Source organism: Tamandua tetradactyla, chromosome 16 (assembly GCF_023851605.1).
Source record: "Tamandua tetradactyla isolate mTamTet1 chromosome 16, mTamTet1.pri, whole genome shotgun sequence".
In the NCBI taxonomy this organism is placed as follows: domain Eukaryota; kingdom Metazoa; phylum Chordata; class Mammalia; order Pilosa; family Myrmecophagidae; genus Tamandua; species Tamandua tetradactyla.
The window spans coordinates 11,143,124-11,165,310 of NC_135342.1; the positions used below are offsets into that span (position 1 = coordinate 11,143,124).

General features: G+C 42.4%; 2 protein-coding genes across 27 annotated transcripts in view; one reads left to right on the forward strand and one right to left on the reverse strand.

Moving 5' to 3' along the window:
• Positions 1–422: 422 nt before the first annotated feature.
• On the reverse strand, positions 423–20,731 carry ZNF473 (zinc finger protein 473). Of its 17 annotated transcripts, none has more exons than XM_077130928.1 (7): positions 20,104–20,731; positions 19,837–20,008; positions 17,191–17,393; positions 16,544–16,721; positions 11,948–12,074; positions 7,786–7,875; positions 423–4,358 (listed from the first exon to the last, which is right to left on the reverse strand). In XM_077130928.1, exons 4-7 carry the CDS (start codon positions 16,565–16,567, stop codon positions 1,972–1,974), a joined length of 2,628 nt encoding a protein of 875 aa, XP_076987043.1. In that variant the 5' UTR covers positions 16,568–16,721; positions 17,191–17,393; positions 19,837–20,008; positions 20,104–20,731; the 3' UTR covers positions 423–1,971. The 17 variants fall into 17 exon arrangements, with proteins under 17 accessions (XP_076987043.1, XP_076987046.1, XP_076987044.1 ...); XM_077130931.1 differs by having other exon boundaries at positions 17,191–17,270; positions 19,763–20,008; XM_077130929.1 differs by having other exon boundaries at positions 17,191–17,348; positions 19,763–20,008.
• VRK3 (VRK serine/threonine kinase 3) overlaps positions 19,587–22,187 on the forward strand; it is a 43,271-nt gene continuing 40,670 nt past the window's right edge. For 2 of the 10 annotated variants that reach the window (XM_077130972.1, XM_077130978.1), the window contains exon 1: positions 20,135–20,521. The gene's annotated coding sequence lies outside the window, so the exon portion shown is untranslated. Of the gene's footprint in view, positions 20,093–20,125; positions 20,522–21,095; positions 22,177–22,187 lie in introns of those variants that run through there. The other 8 variants (XM_077130973.1, XM_077130974.1, XM_077130981.1 and 5 more) reach the window with 8 other exon arrangements.

A 22,187-nucleotide genomic window follows, 5' to 3' on the forward strand; every position in this document is an offset into this window, starting at 1 on the left:
ACTGTGCAACAGGACTAGATACAAAAACTCAAAAATGGACAGCACAATAATACCTAAGTGTAATGTAACTAGGTTGGAACACTGAATGAAGCTGCACCTGAAATATGGTTTTTTGTCTGTGTGTTTGTATCTTTTGTTTTTGTTTTTTTTCTTTTTCCTTTATATATATATATATATTATTAGTATTATTATTTTAATTCTCTTCTCTACATTAACATTCTATATTTTTTTCTGCTGTTTTGCTAGTTCTTTTCCTGAATCGATGCAAATGTACTAAGAAATGATGATCATACATCTATGTGATGATACTAAGAATTACTGAGTGCATTTGTAGAATGGAATGATTTCTAAATGTTGTGTTAATTTCTTTTCTTTTTTTTGATTAATAAAAAAATTAAAAAAAAAAAAAAAAAAAAAAAAACAGTATGCTCTCCACTGAAGTATGTGCCCAATGGCCAATCAAGAAGTGCCCAAACCGCTGAAACCACAAAACCAAGAGCAGAACTCAAACTGCAAAGTTCTAAAAGCCCAAGAGTACAGAGCATATTCTCCAAAACTTTAAGTACCCCAAATATGAGCTATTAAGTGTGTCAGTATCCAATATCTCCAGTTCAGTAGATGAGTGGCTAGTTTAAGGGGTAGGATACATTCAGAGTTGAGGCAGCTCCATCAAGAGGCAGCTAGCTCATCACACAATTGTGAGTCTCAGCTTATGGAATTGGCTTGGCCAACATGAATGGCTTATTCGAGGGCTCCAAAAGTAAGGACACTGGGCTCTCCAACAATACTTGATAGCCACAGACCTTGCTATGTGACATGAATGAATGTGCAAATTTAGATGTCAATCATCAAGTGACAGTACTATGAATACAGGCTCTTTCGTTCCGTTTCTCATTCCAGAAGCAATGGCAGGGCTTTGCATATTGGTATACTCCCACCAGAGCCAAGAAGCCATGCGTCTGGTAAGTGGCTACCTGTGATAAAGGTTTGCTACACGGTAAAAGTCCCAGTTATCATTTTCATACAGCATAATTTCACCAGTAAACACCTCTTCTGGATAGGCTGTGCTCTAAGGCAATAGTCAATGAAGCATTCCTGACCAAATCCAACTGTGTTTTCAGGGTTATTAACTTCCATGATAAACTGGCTCTCAAACTGTATAGCCAACAGCTGTAAGTGGGGTAGCAGAGGGAAGATAATGGGAAGGGGTGGGCAGTGTGTGTGCACGTAGCTCCTTTTGGAATGAGCAGTTTGCAAGCTTAGGAGTTCGGAATTAACATGTTTTTCTTGACTTCCTGTGGGTTAATTTAAAAATATCTAGGACAAACTAGAGATGGAGGAAAGGAAGGAAAACACCAGCAATTTTAGAAAGCAAGGTGCTAGGTTTGGGGAACCAAATTAAGCTTAAGGTTAATTCTGAAGAAAAACTTAATTAAAGCCATGTATAATAACAGTAAGAACATTAACTGCAGTAAACAGAGCTAGAAGCCTGCCAACACTTTTCTTCCTTTTAATATAAAAGAATATATTTATGTAATATCTAATGTGTACTCAAAGCTCATACTTTGTGAGTACTTATTATGTGCTGGGCTTCTTCTAAGTGCTTTACATGTATTAACTTAGTTAATCCTCACAACAGTCCTCTGAGGTATAGAACAAAACCAGTCCTATTTTAACAGATGAGGACACTGAAGCCCTAAGAGGTTCCACAACTTTCCCAAGGTCACTGAGGTAGTACATGGGACAGCTGGTAATTAACTCAGGCGAACTAGCTCCAGTGTCTACCTCTTCACCCTGATGCTATATTGCTTCTCAAGTTTTGTGTTTCCATGAAACTCATGTGTGCAAGCTTTATAACAGAAATAGAGATTTATTTGGGGTGGGGCATAGGAAGGTAGATTGAATGTAGCAGTATCCATTTTAGACATCAGAGACACATGTTCTCTGTTGTACTGCCTCTACCAGCCACAGTTACTTTTCAGTGTGAACTCGCAGATGTCGGTTTAGGCCCGAGCAGCATCTAAAGGCTTTCTGACAATACTGACATTCATAAGGTCTCTCTTCAGTGTGAATTCTCTGGTGCTGACTAAGGTGAGTGCTGAGGCCAAAGGCTTTGCCACACACACTGCAGGCATAAGGCTTCTCACCAGTGTGAATTCGCTCATGTTGCATTAGATTGGCTTTCTGGGCAAAGGCTTTTCCACATTTCTCACATATGTAGGGCTTCTCTCCAGTGTGAATTCTTCGGTGAACAGAAAGACATGAGCTCTGGCTGAAGGCTTTCCCACATTCCTTACACATATAAGGTTTCTCTCCAGTGTGAACTCTCTGGTGTCGAATAAGTTGAGCACCCAGGCTGAAGGTCTTCCCACAGTCACTGCATTTGTAGGGTCTCTCACCTGTGTGAACTCTCCGATGTTTAGAAAGGCATGAGCTCTGACGGAAAATTTTCCCACATTCTTTACACTCAAAGTGCTTCTCTCTGGTATGAATACTCTGATGTTGAATAAGATAACTAATCTCAGTGAAGACTTTGTCACACTTGTTACACTGAAAGGGTTCCTCACCACTATGAATTAACTGATGTGCTGAAAGCTGTGTACTTTGGCTGAAGATCTTTCCACACTCATTGCATTTAAAGGCATGTTCACTTGTGTGGGAGGCCTGATGTTCTATGAAGGAGGACCTGCGGCGAAAGGTTTTCCCACATTCCCCACATTCATATGGTTTCACTCCAGAGTGGAGTCTTTGGTGGCGAATAAGTTGTGTACTTTGGCTAAAGGCTTTCCCACACTGTTTACATTCAAAGGGCTTCACCTTGGTATGAACCCTCTGGTGCTGATTTAGGTACTTGCTGTGGCTAAAGGTTTTCTCACATTTGTTACATTTATAGCACTTCTCACCAATCCTTGGATACTCTCTCTGTCGTGCATTCTGATTCAAGATTGTCCCGCTCTCATCCATTCTTTGTTTTTCTCTGATGTGAACATTCTGGTGGCAATTTAGAGTTGAGATGCAAATGAAGCGTTCCCCACACTCCTGACATTCATAGGGGGTATCTACAGCATGGATTTTTTGATGTTGAACAAGGTGTTCATTTTGACTGAAAGTCTCCTTGCATTCAGCACAACTGTAGAGTTTTTCTGTGATATGCTTCGACTGATGTCGAATAAGGTGTGAGGGCCGGCTGAAACTCTTGACACATGCATGACATTTATGGGGCCTATAGCCTGTGTGAATTCTCTGATGTTCACTAAGGTGAGTGTTCCGGAAGAAGGCTCGCCCACATTCACTGCATTTATAAGGTTTCTCTCCGCTGTGGACCCTCTGATGAATCTTTAGTGTTGAGGCATGGCTAAAGGGTTTCCCACATTCATTACACTTATAAGGTTTTTCTCCAGTATGAAGAAACTGGTGTTTGATAAGCGATGAGTTCCGCCTAAATGACTTCCCACACTCCTGACATTCAGCAGTACTTTTTGCAATGTGAATTTTCTGATGTTGGATAAGATGTTTACGAAAGCTAAAGGTCTCCTTGCATGTGGCACATTCATAGCGTTTCCGAGTATGGGTTTGCTGATGTCGAGTAAGATGAAAGATTCGGCCAAAACTCTTGTCACATTCATTACATTTGTAGGACTTCTTAGCTATGTAAATTTTCTGCTTTGGAGCACGCTGTGCACTGTGACTGGATGCACGGTCACCATCCTGACCCTTAGATGGTTTTTCTTTTCTGTGAATTTTCTGATGCCAAAGGAGGTGTGTATTTTGACTGAAAGTTTTCCCACACTCAATACATACATAGAATATATAGCTCGTGTGAGTAAACTGATGCACATTAGGGCATGAACTTGGGCTGGAATCTTGCTCATAGCCTTGGCACACAGTGGGTTTTTCTTGAGTATGAATAACCCAGTGCTGAATGAGTTGGTAACTTTGACTGAAGGTTTCTCCACACTCACTACATTTGTACAGTTTCTCTTCCTCCTGGACTGTGTCCTGTTGGCTCTGGTCTGAGTAGTATCCAAAGTCATTCCTACATTCTTTAGACTCAACTGGTGTAAGGTTCTTTTCAGGAAGATCACACATCATGGAATCCTCTCCCATGAAAAGGAGAGACCTTGGACTAAAACTTCTCTTAGGTTCTTGACTATCGAATTTTGTGGGACTTTCCTTGTTGGTGACATCAGACCTCAGAAGACTTTCTGGATCTCCTAGCAAATTTTCTAACCAGCTCTCACCAATACAGGCTTCTCCCAAATTGGAGTTCCAGAGGCCATCCTTTGAAAAGGTCTCCATTAGCTCCAGGGATAGTCCTTCTTCTTGCTTAAGAGGAGAGTTCTTGATTTCAGCCATGTCTGAAAGAGAAGGAAAGTGCAAATGTCTCCTTTTCCCTGTGGTGAAAAGATAGGAACTGGAGGATGAGAACACAGACTAGTGGGAATATGGGTGACAGGACTTGGGTCAAGGTTCTCCAAAATGGGAATCAATAAAAGGAGACTGGAGGTAGTGATCTAGTTTCAACTAGTATCATTGAGAACAAAGAACACACTTCCAGGAAGGCTAAGAGGGAAGGTGGGAGCAGCAGTCTTTCAGTAGGGAAGGAGATACTCTCAGTCAATATTCACCACCATCACTCAGGACTACATTAAAATATGTTCCCTAAAAAGTCTTCCAGACTCATCATCTCCTTTCTCTCTTCCTTTCTATCACTGTCACCAAAATCCTGCTCCTGATATTATGGGTCCTCTATCCCAGAGAACACTACCACTATCCATCCAGTCCTCTAAGCCAGAATCATAGGAGTCAGTCATCACTTTCCTCTCCTCCCTCAAGTCAGGTGCCCAACTTCCTGTAAAGTCTCCTTCAGTTTCTCAATTCCTTTCTCTCCTCTCTATCATCAACTCCCAGGTTCCTACTTGGCCTCCCATTTCTCTTTCCACTCATCTACACTAACCTCAAAGGACTTTCTAATAAACAGATCTGACCATGTCACTCCCCTGATTAAAAGCCTTCCATGACTTGTCCTGGCCTGGAGACAAAAAGTACCAGCATTCTTTGTGCCAGCCCCACAGAAATCTTGCAGTTCCCCGAGTCTACCCTATTCTCCTATCTCTGTGCCTTTACTGATCCCTCATCCTGTATCACACTTCCTGAGTAAACTCCCAGGTGTCCTTCAGTGCTCAGCTTGGGTTGCATCCTTTCTGACAGCCCCCACAGTGCCCTGTCATGTATTCTTGGAGTGCCATTGAAGGACTTACTGCCTTCTGTGATTGTTTTTTAGTGCATCTGACCCCTGACCAGATGGTGAGCTATTTGAAGGGGACAATCCATTGCTCATCTATTTATCTCCAATGCCAGTCCGGGCCTGCCAGATGGGAGGATGGCCACAGGGAATGTTCTCTGAACACAGTAATTCCCATTTGTGGCATGCTTGCTCGCTGACATCAGACACACATTCCATTACTCCTCATAGCCACAGTCCCTCACAGGTGGACATGGTTAAACTTTTTCACAGCTAAGAGGTGGAACTAGGATTCAAACCCAGCTCATCTTAACTACCAAGTCATACTGCTCTCTGGGAATGTTGCTCAAACACAAATTTCACTGCTCTATTCCACCCCTCTCCCCACTTCTTGCACTATCAATACGCTTTTCCAAGCGTGTTCCTTCTGCAATTTCTGGCTCACCATCTATTAATATTTGGTAGCTCAGAGACTGCTCAGTGTCTTTCAGCCTGGAATTGAAACTCGCAAACTAAAACTTTCCAAAACCAAGTGCTGCCCTTAATTGTCAACTTTGCCTCTACTGTGTCTCCCACAATTATCTGGCTCATTTTTCTCACCATACCTTTGCTCATACTGTTTTCTACTCCACCCCTGGAATGTGTCAACAGGCCTATACAGGCATTTCTTATATGCCAAGCATGGTGTTGGGACCTGGGAATTCAAGCATGACTCTGCTTAAGTCTACTTCCTAGAGAAGTCTACTGTCAAAGGGGGAAAGAGAAACAAGTTATAGGAATACAATATGATTGTAGCTATTGGAAGAGGAAGAGGTATGAGATTAGCTTAGGAAATGTATCTGGTTGTTAGTAAAGGTCTGACTACTTATGTTCAGAAATGTCCTATATGTTGAGGTGATGGAAAGAGAAATCAGAGATGGTAAGGAGTCTGGATCTGGGTGAGTAAATTATACAAAAGCACTGGTACAGTGAATAGGGTACTGCAGAGAGCTCTTATTCCAGAGCTCATGAGAGGTGAGCCAAGAACACTGCTGAAGCTGACCAGAGATGGAGGCTAAGACCACTGAGTATGGACACCACTCCCGTGTACCTCTGACTTGGGGGGGGTCCTTCCTCATGTTAATATCACCAGGATGAGAAAAGTCCCAGACCCCAGCAACGCACCTGCCTCTGCTTTCTTGTACAGGGAGGTCCTGGCCGATAATAGCACCCTAGGCACCTAGCTGCCTAACCAGCTCCATCTGCACTAACCCTGGACTGGAATGTGGCAGAGCAAATGCTCTTGGTGGCATTAATGCCTGGGCATGAACTACCAACAGGGGTGGTCACTGAGTATGCCCTTTGGGGCCTATCCCAAGGGAGTAATACAGGCTGACCGAAGGACCTGCAGTGCTGAGGGTGCCTAAAGAAGGACAGGGGAGAGATAGGGAACAGAAAGCCCATCCTTCCTAAGCCAGGAAGGAATGAAGAGGGAACAGAAGGACAGATATACTTTGAAAGCTGAGGGACACAAATACATGGTTGGCAGGCCAGAGAGTGAGGGGCCTACCCAGGTGCGCCAATACCACTGGGATGAATCTAGCAAGTTGAAGAATGAAACCCAGACACTGGGTGTGGAGATGTCTGGGAAGATGTGCTGATGGCTGACTCCAGTCTCTGGCTGGAGGTTCTGTGAATGGAGGGTAAGAAAGGGCCGTTCCTCACTCTCTCTCTCTCTAAGCCAACTTAGCAGGTGAACTCACAGCCTTCCCCACTATGTGGGACATGACTCCCAAGAGTGTAAATCTCCCTGGCACTGTGAGACAGCACTCCCAGGATTCACTAGGACCTGGTATCATGGGATTGATAAAGCCTTCCTGACCAAAAGGAGGAAGCGAGAAATGAGACAAAATAAAGTTTCAGTGGCTGAGAGATTTCAAACTGAGTTGAGAAATTATACTGAAGGTTATTTTTATGAATTATATAGATATTCTTTTTTAGTTATGGTGTTTTGGAGTAGCTAGAGGAAAGTTCCTGAAACTGCTGAGCCATGTTCCAATACCTGTGAAGACGACTGTATAATGACACAACTTTTACAATGTGACTATGTGATTATCTGATGCTCCTTTTATCAAGAGTACAGACAGATGAGTAAAAAAATATAGATAAAAAATAAATAATAGGGGGACTAAGGGGTAAAATAAATAGGGTAGATTGCAAAACTAGTGGTCAATGAGAGGGAGAGGTAAGGGATATGGGATGTATGAGATTTTTCTTTTTTCTTTTTATTTTTTTTTCTGGAGTGTTGCAAATGTTCTAAAAATGATCATGGTGATGAATACACAACTAAGTGATGACACTGTGAGCCACTGACTGTACAACATATATAGACTGTATGTATGTGAAGTTTGTCAATAAAAATATAAAATAAAATAAAATAAAGTCAACCTTATACAACTTGGAAAAAAAATAATAATAAAGGGCCATTCCCTACTAGCCCACCATCCTCTTGCCAGTTGTTTGTATGCCCCTCCCTGCCGGCCTGGTTCTTACTCACTCACCAGGACTTGATGCTCTGGGGCTTCCTCTCACCAGGGCTTCCAGCTCTTCCCTGCCATCCTGATGGGAGGTCAGTTTGGGTCTGGGAGGGTCTGCAAGGAGAGAACACAGATTCGTCAACAAGAGTGGGTGGGTCCATCCAGACGCTCAGTGGGCACCTTCTGGCCTTTCCAACTATTTGAACGTTGATCTGGCAAAAACCTCCTGTGCCAGGGGATTCCAGGGATGTCCATGAAATCAGAACATCCTGCTCTGGAGCGTTTCCAATCTGATGGAGGGGAGAGACCCACCAAGACTGCCAGTGATCAGGGTAATCAAAGCTGTTAACAGCTGTAGATGGGCAGATGTATTGCTCCTTCATGACTTACTCGCTCATCCTGGACCACACATCACCTGAGCTCTGTGGGCCAGGCCCAGGGATGGAACGGGCTTGGGATTCGGAGTCCAATCAGTCCTGGGCTCTGCCCTCAGCCAACTTCCATGTGGGAAGGAGGGCCAGGTGGAGCACAGAGGCCTATCTCTAAGGGATAGAGGCTATATGCAGGAGATATGGGGTCTAAAGAAGAAGTTCAACCTGGCCTGGGAAGGGGAAGTAATTTCTCAATAAAGTCTTGAAGAAAGGGGACAAGTTTGGCAACTGAAGAAGAGAGAAAAGACAGTAGTAGAAGTGACTGCATGTGCAAAGGCCCCAGGCTAGCTCTCCAAGCAGGGGGAAGTCTAGTGTCCCAGGAGGGGAAGAAGATGAGGGGACAGGGCAAGGGGTCAAGCGGCCAGGGACACATCAACCATGTGCCTCAAATGCTAGGCTGAGCCATCAGGCCTGGTCTCGCCCTTGTGAACCTCCTAATCTGTTCAGGGTGAGAGGTTCAGCTTTAGAGAAAGTTACCAACCAATGGGACCAGGGCTCTAATCAAGGGCTGCATGGGCTCAGGGAGCCCAAGGAAGTGAGCAACTTTCTGCTTGAAGGAGAAAGTCTGTAAAGGCTTCCAGAAGGGATGGTTTGAAGTGGGTATGAAAGAATGAGAAGGAGTTTCATCAAAGAGAGAAAGGCATAAATTATTTATATCAGAGGTATGCAAACTTGTTCTTAAAGGACCAGGGAGTAAACATATGAAGCTTTGTGGTCTCTGTGATAGACTTAAAAACCTAAATGTGAAATAAAGAACTATCAAGTTTATAGAAGAAAAATACAAGGTAATATCCTAAGCTAAACTCCAAAAGCAAAAGAAAAAAAAAGGAAAAAAGATAAATTTAATCATATTAAAAAAAGTCAAAGTGATCCCAGAGTGGAAAAAGAGATGTGCACCATCTAAAAATGATAAGGGGTTAACATACAGAAAGACAAATACATCTCGTGAGTAAAAAAAGTGAACAATGAAATACAACTCTATAACCTATTTGAGTAAGGTTATAGAGTAGCAAGAGGGCCCTCGCCAGGGCAGGTGAGAGTGTGGATGGACAGATGCTCTGCAGAGGAGGTTGGCATAAATTGGTCAAATTCAGTATATTCAGCTGATGTGTTGAGGGTGGCAGAGAGAAGAGAGAAGGAAGGAGGCTGGGTCCTTGACTGTGTTATCTAAGCTGCTGAATTAACCAATTCTGAAACAGCCTTCCCTTTGCACTTGATATGTGAAATAATGGATCTACCACCATCACCACTATTTAAGATGTTTTACCTTCAGTTTTTGTTATTTGGAAATAAAAACACACTGGTAAATTAGAGTTGCATTTTCCAAACCATGGAAACCTATCAATTTAGTGTGCCATGACTAGCATTTTTTAAAATATAAAATGTTAGAGAGCACTACACTTAGAAAGTGTTTTTTGTTTTATATACTACTTGTGATAGAGGTAAGAATGCACCTCCCCTCCCAAAGACGTCCACGTCTTAATTTCTGGACCTTGTGAATATGTTCTATTATACAGCAAGGGAAAATGAAGAAAGTTGGGATGGAGGGAGAACTGCTAATCAGTTGAGCCTGAGTTGGGAAGATGACCTGACCCGGGATTACTGGGATGGACCGTGTCATCCCAGGATCTTGTGAAGTCAAAGTGGGAGGCAGGAGACTTAGTGTCAGAGTGACAGGACATCCGGACTCTCCAACCACTGCTGGTTTTACAAATGGAGTAAGGGACAATGAGCCAAGGAATGGGGGCAGATCCTAGAACATGGAAAAGGCAAGAGAATGAATTTTCCCCTGTAGTCTCCAGAAAGGAATGCAACCCTCCCAATACCTTGATTTTAGCCCAACGGGACCCACTTTGGAATTCTGGCCCCTGGTACTTCATAAAATAATAAATTCATTTTGCTTTAACCCACTAAGTTTTGGGTACTTTGTTACAGCAGCAACAGGAAACTAATACACTATTCTTATTCATATAAACGTGTACATCTGTGCTGAGGGAGTTGAGGTACACGTATTTCTTACTGTCAGCTGTAGATAAAAAAAGTTCAAGGACACTGGGATAGGATCTGCCTGCAGCTGCTCTGTAGCACCTATGACCTCAATCGGGAGAAAACCTGCCCCAATGTGATGAAATTACACCAAATGGCATTTTCCAAAGCATGGAATTTGTTTCTACCATGTTTCGGAATAAATTTTTCTTCTGTTTCTTGGTGAATACATAACTGAGGAACTAGAAAAAGGGAGCTGAGTCAACGAGGATTATGGTAACCCTGATAGTGGCCTGGGGTGGCGTGGCCTGGAGCTGGAGAGACCCGAGCTAGAGCCTGGGTCTGTCACTTGCTTACTGTGTAGTGCTGGGAAGGTGACTTCCCAACTCTGAATCTCAGTTCCCCATTGGCAAAATGGGGACAATCAAACTTCCTCAGGGGTTTCTGGAGGACTAAAAAAGATGATTTTGAGTGTTCACCCTACCTAGGACCTGGCTCCTGACACAGCTATTTCTGCTATTCCTTTATTAATTTAACAAACATTTATTGAGCATCTAACGGCAGGTACTGTTTGTTTTCAAATACTAGGAATACACCAGTGAACAAAACAGTTGAAAAAAATTTCCTGCCCTCGTGAGCTCATGTTATGATAGAGTAGGCCAGATAGCAAAATAGGTAGTTAGAAAGTAATGGAGCTGATAATGTTCAAAAAATGATCATGGTGATGAATACAAAACTATGTGATGATATTGTGAGCCAATGAGTGTAACCATATCGAGGTTTGTATGTCAATAATGTTCGTATGTTTGCTGTTCATAATGATTAAAAAGAAAGAAAGTAATGGAGCTAAGGAGGGAAGAGGGGTAGGGAGTGCTCCTGGGGTCATAGTTCACACTTAAAAAAAGAGAAAACCCTAAAGCAGTGAAGGGTCCAGAGACTTCTAGGTAGAGGGAAGAGCATCTGAAAAGATCAGGAGTATCAGCTGGAGGGATTACTCTAGAATGATCCGTAAGAAAGTGGGGTGATAAGGCTAGAGAAAGGAGCTGGGGCCAGATAAGGGTTTCTCATCCACAGCCCTACTGACACTTAGAGTACCATAATTTCTTTCTTTCTTTTTTTTTAATTTTAATTTCTCTTTGATTTCTTAACACAAAAGACATGCGTTCTTTAAAAAAAAAGGATAAAAGATTTTCTGGAAAACAATAAATTGCGAAGGGAATAGAATTCTTACCTTGTTACATTTCTGTGGTCAAGTCAAAAGGCTGGTTTTCAGCCTCCTACTCATGGCTTTAATCTCAGGAGAAACCCACAAGGGAGGGCTGTGTGCTATTCAAGAAGGGAAATGCCCAAGTACAGAAAACAGCAACCTCCTACTTAAAGATGGGTTACACCCCAAGGCCGAGTGACTGCAGTATCTGTCCTTTCTTCCTGTTACATCCTTCTCACAACATTCTAGGATGATGGTTTTCCCAGCACCAGAGAGCCAGACAAACCATTTGCAAATAGCTACTGACCAGTGCACTGTGGAGTGTTTAGCATCATCCCTGGTGCCTACCCACTGGATGGCAGGTGTACCCTTCCACCTAACGGTGACAATCAAAAATGTCTGCATACATTGCCAGATGCCCCCAAGGTCAGACTTGCCCCTAATGAGACCATTGGGCTGGAGAATGCCAGCCAAAGTGCTCAGGAGTTGGACTTCATCCTCTGGGTGACAGGGAGCCACAAGGTCATCAGGCAGAGTGGTGGTCAGAGCAGCGGATACTCACTCAGCAGGAAGAGGTCCTGGTAGTTGTCCAGCGCCATGTCCCAAAACAGGTCCCCCTGGTCCATCCCCAGCTGCTCCCAATCCTCCAAAGTGAAGTCCATGGCTACGTCCTTGAAGGCCACAAATTCCTGAAAGGCCACACACTGTCAGTCATCAACAAACCACCAGCCCTCAAAACTGTCAGGCTTTTGAGATAAACTGTTAGAATAAGGTTAGAAGAACTTTCAGACATAAGACATTTTGCTGTTCTTAGGTTTCGTAGGCAAGAAAATGGGAGACTTCCCTGGGGGGTAAATCTCCCTGGTAACGTGGGACAGAAAGGCCGGGATAAGCCAGGACCTGGCATCAAGAGCTCAAGAAAGCCTTCTTGAATAAGATATTGGATAATTGGAGCTGAAGGGATACAGATTGTGCAACAGGACTGATTGTAAAAACTCAGAAATGGATAGCACAATACTACCTAACTGTAATATAATTATGTTAAAACGCTGAATGAAGCTGAATGTGAGAATGATAGAGGGAGAAGGGCTGGGGGCACAAATGAAAACAGAAAGAAAGATGATAAAGACTGAAATGGTATTAATCTAGGAATGCCTAGAGTGTATTATGATAGTGACTAAATGTACAAATTTTAAAAATGTTTTTGCATGAGGAAGAACAAAGGAATGTCATTACTGCAGGGTGCTGAAAATAGATGGTAATATTTTAAAATTTTATGTGAGACTAAAGCAAAAAAATGTTTATTTGGTACAAAATTTATATTTTGACTGGGGCATTTCCTAATATAACTTATGTAGACAGCTTAATTGAACACCATAAGTACATAGAACCCTGAGTAGGGCATTAGATTTGTTGGTTTGTCCAGAGTGATGCCCTGATAAATCCCAAAGTGATCTGTACAGTGAATAAAAAAGTATTTGCAAAGTCCCCTTTGGGGAATGATGAAAAAGGGGAAAAACTGAACTTTCCCAAGTTGAATTCTTAATATTCTCCCAAGCAGTGGGGACAACCAAAGCTACAGGCTGAGCCCCCAATTTTGGGATTTGTTCATATGAAACTTAACCCCACAAAGGATAGGTCAAGCCTATTTAAAATTAGGCCTAAGAGTTACCCCCAAGAAAACTTCTTTTGTTGCTCAGATGTGACCTCTCTCTCCAGCCAACACAACAAGCAAACTCACTGCCCTCCCCCTGTGTATGTGGGACATGACTCCCAGGGGTGTGGACCTTCCTGGCACAAAGGGACAGAAATCCTATAATGAGCTGAGACTCAACATCAAGGGATTGAGAAAACCCCTAGGATGAGCTGAGACTCAGCATCAACGGATTGAGAAAACCTTCTTGACCAAAAGGGGGAAGAGTGAAATGAGACAAAATAAAGTATCAATGGCTGAGAGATTCCAAACAGAGTTGAGAGGTTATCCTGGAGGTTATTCTTACGTGTTAAATAGGTATCACCTTGTTAGTCAAGATGTGATGGAGAGGCTGGAGGGAACTGCCTGAAAATGCAGAGCTGTGTTCCAATAGCCATGTTTCTTGAAGATGATTGTATAATGATACAGCTTTCATAATATGACTGTGTGATTGTGAAAACCTTGTATCTATTGCTCCTTTTTTCTACCTTATCAACAGATGAGTAAAACATATGGAATAAAAATAAATAATAAGGGGAACAAATGTTAAAATAAATTTAGATTGAAATGCTAGTGATCAATGAAAGGGAGGGGTAAGGGGTATGGTATGCATGAATTTTTTTGTTTTCTTTTTATTTCTTTTTCTGAATAGATACAAATGTTTCAAGAAATTATCATGATAATGAATACGCAACTACGTGATGATATCATGAATTACTGATTACATATGTAGAACGGAATGAACATAAGTTAAGAATTTTGCGTTTGTTATATATATTTTTTTAATTTAAAAATTAAAAAAAAAAAAAGAAAGCTTCTTGACCAAAAGGGGTAAGAGCAAAATTAGACAAAATAAAGTTTCAGTGGCTGAGAGATTTCAGAGTTGAGAGGTTATCCTGGAGGTTATTCTTGCACACTATACAGCTATCCCTTTTTAGTTTACGGTGAATTGGAGTGGCTAGAGGGAAGCACCTGAAACTGTTGAGCTGTGTTCCAGTAGACTAGATTCTTGAAGACAATCGTATAAAGATATAACATTTATAATGTGACTGTGTGATTGTGAGAACCTTGTGTCTGATGCTCCTTATATCCAGGGTATGGACAGATGAGTAAAAAAATATGGATAAAAATAAATAAATAATGGAGGGACAAAGGGTAAAATAAATTGGGTAGATGGAAACACTAGTGGTCAATGAGAAGGAGGGGTTGGGGTATGATATGTATGAGTTTTTTCTTTTATTTCTTTTGCTGGAGTGATGCAAATGTTCAAAAAATGATCATGGTGATGAATACGCAACTATGTGATGATATTGTGAGCCACTGATTGTACATCACGTATGGAGTGTTATGTCAAGAATATATCTTTGTATGTTAAGTTTTTACAATAAAAATATATATTAAAAAAAAAAACAACAACGGAGTCTTGGAGAGGGGCACGATGTGATCAAGGCCACATAGGTAGGGCTTATGTGCAGGTCTCTCTCATCTTAAAATCTATTATTTTGTTTGTACAACTTTTTTAAGCATTAAAGCTTTTTTTTTCTCTCATTACGTGAACTTTCAACATCCACATTAGCAGAGTTACAGGCAATAAACCCCCATACACCCATCACCCAACTTTAATAATTACTAACATTCATCTATCTTATTTACTAAGCCTCTTTCCCCACGTTTGTTTGGTTTTTTTGCTAAAGTATTTTAAAGCTAATCCCAGGTATCACCGTTTTCACCTATAATTAGTATTAACAATAACTCCTTAATATCACCAAATACTTAGTCCATATTCAGATTTGTCTGATTGTTTCGATGGTGTGTTTTCAGTTAGTTTGTTGGAATCCAAATCTAACAAGGCCTGCATTGGGCTGATTTTTTTTTTGGCGCGCAGTATATTATTTTCTTTATAGCATCATAAATCAAATCTCAGACATCATAACATTTCACCCTAAATACTTAAGTGTAGGCATCTATTAAAAACCAAGGGCATTTTCCTAAATAACTACATTATCGTTTTCACACCTAACAAAAATAACAGTAAGTCCTTAATACATTCTCATAGTCAGTTCATATTTTAGTTTCTCCAAATATCTTTCATTTGAGTCCCCCCTCCCCACCCCGACAGGGCAGGCACCAGGAAATGAACCCAGGTCTCTGGCATAGCAGGTGAGAAGTCTGCCTGCTGAGCCACTGTGGCCCTCCTTTGAGTTTTTTGGTTTTTTTCTCTCTATTATCGTTTTATTTCTTTTTCTGTTGTCTTTTTATTTTTTATAAATCGATGCAAATCTACTAAGAAATGATGAATATCCTTTGAGTTTTAACGTCAGCATTGTATCTTTTATTTCCAGAAGTTCAAGCTGGTGCTTTTTCAATTCTTTGAAATCACCATTTATTTATTTATTTTAGAAGTTACAGTTTTTCAGAAAAATCATGCATAAAACTCAGAGTTCCCAGATACCACCCTATTATTAACACCTTGCATCAGTGTGGTACATTTGTTACAACTTACGAAAGAACATTTTTATAATTGTACTATTAACTATAGTCCGTCACTACATTAGGGGTTCACTGTGTTGTATAGTCCTATGTTTGTTGGTTTTTTTTCCAAATATCTTTTTTTTCAAATATCTTTGTAATGATGTTCAAATCAGGTTCCAAACAAGGTGCACATTTTGCATTTGATTTTTTTGGTTTATTTCTTTATTTTGAATCTGCAGATCTTCTGAGGTATATTCCCATAGTCTATATTCTATTCAAAATAAAGTCAATGTCTCATAGTTTCCTCACTTAGTTGCACAATCATCATCACTCTCAATTTTACACAATTTTCATTGCTCCAAAGAGAAAAGTAACAGATAGACACACCCACACCAAGGCTCTTAAGATTTTTAATTTACTGTTGTTATCCCTCCCAGCTCCTTATTCTTCTATGCTCATGATATCACATTCTACCTTCTGGATACAGTGAGCTGCTTCCTCTAGATAGAGAAACGGTTCCTCTATTCTCTGCATTTCCTATAAACTGGTAATGAGATCAGTGGCCTGGTTAGAGTCAGTACAGCCTTTGAGGGTAAGACCAACTTGGTAAAAATGAAACCCAGCTCTTTTTAGTTTGGGTCTGAGGATTGGCCTTGGTTCCTTCCTCTGTGTGTAACCTGGGACAAGTTAAGTCACATGCTACCTGAGTCTCAACTCCTGCCCCTGTGAAATGAGACTAAAAAACTCATCTCCTTAGGGTTGCTCTGTTTATAGTGATGAGAATATCCTGGGAAGTGTCCAGCATATAGACAGGGCTCAACAAAAGGAGAAAGTCATACCAGCAGTCGGTGGTGCAGGAACTTGGATCCCCACCTGCCATATGACACCCAGAAAGCCCAAATGGTTAGGGGTATGACATTGGAGTCTATCAGACCGACCTGAGTTCAAATTCTGGTTCTACTACTTATGAGCCACAGAACCTTGTTATTTCACCTCTCTCAAGCTTGCTCTTCTCATCTCTAAATTTCGGCTGCTGGGAGGATGAAGTGGGGTGCTGCACAAACAGTGCTCAGCACAGACCTGACCCACGAAGAAGATGCTCAACAAGTGGTGGTTGTCACGGTTTACTGTCCGCCCATCCTTCTGATGACAACCAAGCACTGACAATGAGCTGAGAACAAAGCAGATAAAGTCCCTGTCTTCACGTGTATATTTTCTAGCTTTGTTCACTGAAAAGGCCTAGAAAGGACAGCTAACCCAGTAGCAATGCAATCTCTAGGACCCAGCAATGCTATTTCTCACTAAAAGATACCAACAAATGGCTGATTCCAAGTCTGGGACAGGAAATTAACAAGATGAGCCTGGAAAGAACTCTAACTAGGGTCATGCCCAAGGGACTCAGGAACCAACTTATGTAAATAAAGTAGTTATCTTTGCATGATAATGGAGGGGGGATTAATTCTTTATACTGAATACTGAAAATAAAGCGAAAAAAATCAAGCATTTACTCCATCTCTCCTACATGAACTCTACCCCTGGATAGCAACACTGGATGAGGAGTGACGTCTTTCTATAAGCCTATCCCAACTAAAAAATGAAAAGAAATATTAGAATTAGACCACCACCCCTGATGAACTCACCACAGTCACAAGCGATTAGAGCCCAGTGGCTAGTCTTCTAAGCTCCACCTCCTTCCCCTCCATATTCCCGGCTGGGAGGGCTGTGAGAAGGACAAGGGAGTTGTGAGGAAGTCTCCTTTCCTCCTATGTTTGACTCCCCGTCCATGCTGGATAAGCCCCTAAAACGTCCAGAAGTAAGGGGATAAGTCCCAATACGAGTCTCCCTGCAGGAATCACAAAAGACAACTGTACTTATTGAAACTACAAATGTTCCAAAGTGTTTCAGAACTTTCAAAGCAACTTCACAACCATTCTTCACACTTATTACAGGTAGTTGTCTATTAAGGTCATCTCCGCAGGACCTTTTCTTATCTTACTCACTGCTGTGAGCCTGGCACAAAGTAGGTATTTTTAAATATGTGTTCAGAGAACAAATATGTCTCTCTAAATGAACCCTTACAGCAATCCTGTATTTCCAATGACCGTCTCTAGGATTTGAGTCCAGGTGAGTTGGCCTCCAAAACTGCTGCTATTCCTACACAGTTGTATTTCAACTTTTTCTTCTTTAACTATGACCCACAGTAATAAAGACAATATATATTGTGATAACTTGCACACACACATAACATAGCTGAAATATAAGCATCATGAAATAACATTCTTAAAAAGTAGGATGCCCCGAGATGTTTTCTATTCTAGTCTCTTTTATTATTTTCAATAAAAACAATCATGGTTGCTGCTCACGGAATTAATTTCAAAATGCATAATATGCAAAACGCTGCACTAGAGAGGTATTTTTTTTACACATTTAAATTACTATGTATTTCCCAAATAACATGCATGTATCGATAACGTTGAAAGGGATTATTAAACAGTTACAAAGCAGTGGGATGGTCTTAACAATGACACAGGTCCACAACTACATATCTAAAACTTCTGGGGCCAGAGGTGTTTTAAAATTCAGAAATTTTCAAATTTTAAAAAGGTGAGGCGGCATACATATTGTATATTTCATTAAAAACCCCAGTGTAGTATAGGGCAGGCAGCCTTTCATAATGTAACACTTAAACATTACTAGAGTAAAGCATATAAATACTCACACTACATGGGAGAATTAAAGATTATAAATACTCCCTTAACAGTTCAGGCCTGTTTGGGTGCCAAATTTATGGGGGAAAAAAGTTTGTTTTTTTGAAGTTTTCTGGATTTTGTGATGGCAGATAAGGGGATATGGCAGACCTGTTAAAAGTGCTAATGTTTACTGAACAATGACTTTAACCACATGACAGAGATTATGCAGCAATCTGGGGATATAATTCAGTCCACCGATATTTTATTTGGCAGAGAGGATGTTATGGAGGGAGAGATCTCTTTTAAGTAGTCTTAAAGTTGAAAAGTAGGAAATATCTAAAAATTGGACTTTCAGCTTCTGAAAAAGCCTAGGATTCTGCAACACTTGGTGTGCATTCCTTCAAGGCCAGTTACTTGGAGCCCATTCAAAATCACCCCATTTAGATAGGGCAAGTGCTCCCCAATGCCCTACAGTCCTCACCAGGATGACATCTCCTTTGCCTGCTCCTTCTCAGGGATACCTGAGTTTGAGAACTTTGTCTACAGTTTCCAAATGTTCTACCCGCATCTTATACGCTTCTGGGAAGCCTTGAGAGGGAAGAAACTCCAACCCTGACCCAGTTTTAGGAGTGACTGGAGCCACAGTTACTAGGACTGAAAAATCTTGGACCCTGGAGTCCAGAAATCTTGCTACTTCTTAGCGTAGGTGCACGAGCAGATCACTTATTCCATCTGAACCTCTGTTTCCACATGTACAATTATAAAGGCAAATACAATTGCTCTATAGTCCCTAACTTACAATTCCAAAATCTCCAAAGCTCTGAAAACCAGAACTTTATTCATAAACTGGGCACAAGGCTTGATCTGAATACCCATAAATTGATTTATAATCTTCATGCCATTCAGCGTGAATATTCACGCTTCTCGCTGCAGAAATATGTGATTACCAAGAACCGCCCAGGCTCCCGCCGGGATGTTGCCTAATTTTAAATACAAACGCTATACACTTTCTAAACTCTGGAAAATGATTTCCGAGATGATTCTGGCGCCAAGGGCATCGGATAAGAGATCGAGAACTGGCACCAACCTCGCACGGTGGGATGGGATGGGGGGGGGGGAAGAAAATGCTCAGATAATTAAGAACTAATTACTATCCCTCTGGCCTCCTGAAGCACACCCATCCACCCTCCAAGATCCTGTCCAGCTCGGCCTACGACTTCAGCTAACGTATACCCCTCTTACAGTCTCAGATTCCTTCACCTAATAATAGAGTAAAAAAATAAAGCATAATGAGGTAAAATCGCTCCTCTCCGGGCTGCCGGAAACAACTGCAAACACCTAAAAGTCTCGCCCCCAGCAGGCTCTACAGGGGTTCGAGACTCCACCCGGACACCCACCGCCCAAGACGACGCTCCCTTTACAGAAGACGCCCCCACTGGCATTTCGTCAACGCTTAGAAAAGAAAAGACCGAACGCCAACCCTCCAGCGTTCTCAGCGACGCCAGCCCCAGCGTCTCCGCACCTCGAGATGGCCGACAGCAGGGCTAACAGACGCGACACCGACTCCCCCGGAGCGGGAGCCCCAACTTCTCTCACCCGCGCCTTAGCGCAGACACTTCCGGTGCCGCGCGAATCGCCTCAGAGCTAAACAGCCCAGAATCCTCCTCGCCGGAGCCCGGACACCATTTCCCGGAGGGCTGTGCGAGCACCTGCCTTTGTCTTCCCCTCTCCAGCAGCGTCTTCGTTCTTAGAGGTCCTGCTGAGCACTCTGGGAAAGAGAGTAGAAACAGAACCAGAACCAGGTGGCATCTGGATATTTAACTCCATCTTTGAGGGACCGCCTAGAAAAACAGTGAGGCATACCATTTCTAAGGGGCCAACCCAGGAGTTGCCATAGAAACGCACTGAGGAAGAAAGTGGGTTCCTGAAGAGACAAGGGGAGGGGTTGAGGAAGGGGAAGTGATCCTGGGGCTTCTGATTGGCGGGAAGAGGCTTCGTAGTTTAACTCTCGTTGTGATTGGCTCCACATTGGCACATGCGCAGAAGAAGAAGGAAACGTTTCAAATGGGGCGGGCGATGAGGGAATAATCCACACCTCCGTCTCGAGGCAGATGGGGGCCTCCCGCGAAGGCGTCTGGGATGTGGGGTTCCCGGTTAGGCACAACTGAAGCGCAGTCGGGAAGTGAGCAGCGCCTGCGCGGGCGTAGTCCTGTCTCAGGGTGGAGGATGCGCGCGCAGCGCCGTCCGCCCAAGCGGAAGTTTCCGCGGGGCAACTGAGGAGGTGAGTTGCAATGTCCTGTTGTGGATCCGAGGGTCAGGCCACAGATCCTTGGACCTCCGACTTCCGCCATGCCCGAAGTAGAATAGTAAGGGTGCGAAGGCGAGGCAGAGCAGACGGGGCCCTTATGGGCCTCTGCGCCACAGCTGTAGAGCCTGTTATGTCAGGGGGCCCCTTGTCGGAGGCAGTGCCCGGGCGGACAGAGGGCTGGGTGGGGAGAGGCTCCAGGTCGCCGCAGGCGGGGCCCAAGCCGCTGGGGTCCTAGCTGGTGGGCGGGACTATGGCGGAGATGGGCGGGGCTCAGGGAGAGTTTGACAAAGGCCCAACCTGGGCAGCTGCTTCGCCCCTATCGAAGGCGCGTCTTTGTCACCCTGGCAACCTGACGGCGCCAAGATGCAGTTTGGACCTTATCCCCCTTTTTGTTTTCTTAATTAGAAACATTGTACGTTCACAGAAAAATTATGTAGAAAATACAAGACTTCCCATATAAGTCCTCGTTATCAACACCTTGCGTTAGTGTGGTATATTTGTTACAATTGGTGAAAAATATTATAATTTTTAAAAAATCACAAAAATATTATTATAATTGTACCGTTAACTATTGTCCGTAGTTAACATTAGGGTTTCCTGTTTGAGATTCATTCAGATATGTAATTGTGTTGTTAATTAAATCAATAATGTGAGCATCTGCTGTACTAATTCTCAGAGCCTTCTAGAAGGAACACATGGTAGATGTTCAGTAAATATTTCTTGAATAAATAGAATATGTGGATGAATAAGTCATGAATAGGGCAGGGGAATTTAGCACTCTGAGACTCCCTTCTTTCTCCCATCAATATTTATTGGGTATTTACTGTCTGTAAGGCCCTGTGCAGCAGACTGCTATTTATCCTTCTTGTCTCTGCGACAGGCACAGTTCTAAGCAAGACCTGAGGATGCCTAAAGCAAAATTCTCTGCTATCTTAGAGTTTACATTCTTATAGTGTTTGGGAATGCCAAGTGCTAACAAAATATATAAGTAAATGATAACATATTTACAGGGCTGCCAATCGAAAATCCAAAAACTTTTGAAGACCAAAAGTTATGTTTTTTGTAACTTACTTGATGGTAAACCTGACATGGGGGGCGCAGCGGGGGATGGAGCAAATTGACCTGGCTTTGAACTGGTTTTGTGGCAAAACCCAACCCCTACTGATGTGTGGCTGTTTATAATCAATAAGGATTTTGCTGCTCGAATAATATATTTGATTTGGTGGGATTATTTTTCTAAAATCTCCAAAATTCTGGACTTTGAAACACCACTGGTGCCAGGTTATCAGAATGAGGAACTATGAGCCTGGGTTGTATGGCTTCAAGTGCTAAGGAGGAAAGGGGAAGAGGGAGGGAAGGATAGCACAGGAGTTGCAATTTAAATAAGCTGGTCAAGGAAGAACTTTTGAGCTGAGACCTGAAGAATGACATGGGAGCTGGCCACAGGGAAGAGTGGTGGGAAGAGCATTCCTAGCAAAGGGAACTGCAAGTGCAAAGGTCCTGGTGTAGGATTTAGTCGTCTCAGGGCATAAGGCTAGAAATTAATAGAAGGGAATCATTGGAAGACCCGGTGTTTATCGAGTGCATAGTATATGTGAGCTGCTTTAAACGTCACAGCAACCCAAAAGGTAAGTGTTGT

Coding starts and splice junctions, on each gene's coding strand:
- ZNF473 (XM_077130928.1), bottom strand. CDS start 16,567: ATGAGAAGAGCAAGCTTGAGAGAG. Junction 12,075..16,543: donor GAAGAGCAAGCTTGAGAGAG/GTGAAATAACAA, acceptor GTGGCCTTTCAG/GAATTTGTGGCCTTCAAGGA. Junction 4,359..7,785: donor CCCCAGAGCATCAAGTCCTG/GTGAGTGAGTAA, acceptor CTTCTCTTTCAG/ACATGGCTGAAATCAAGAAC.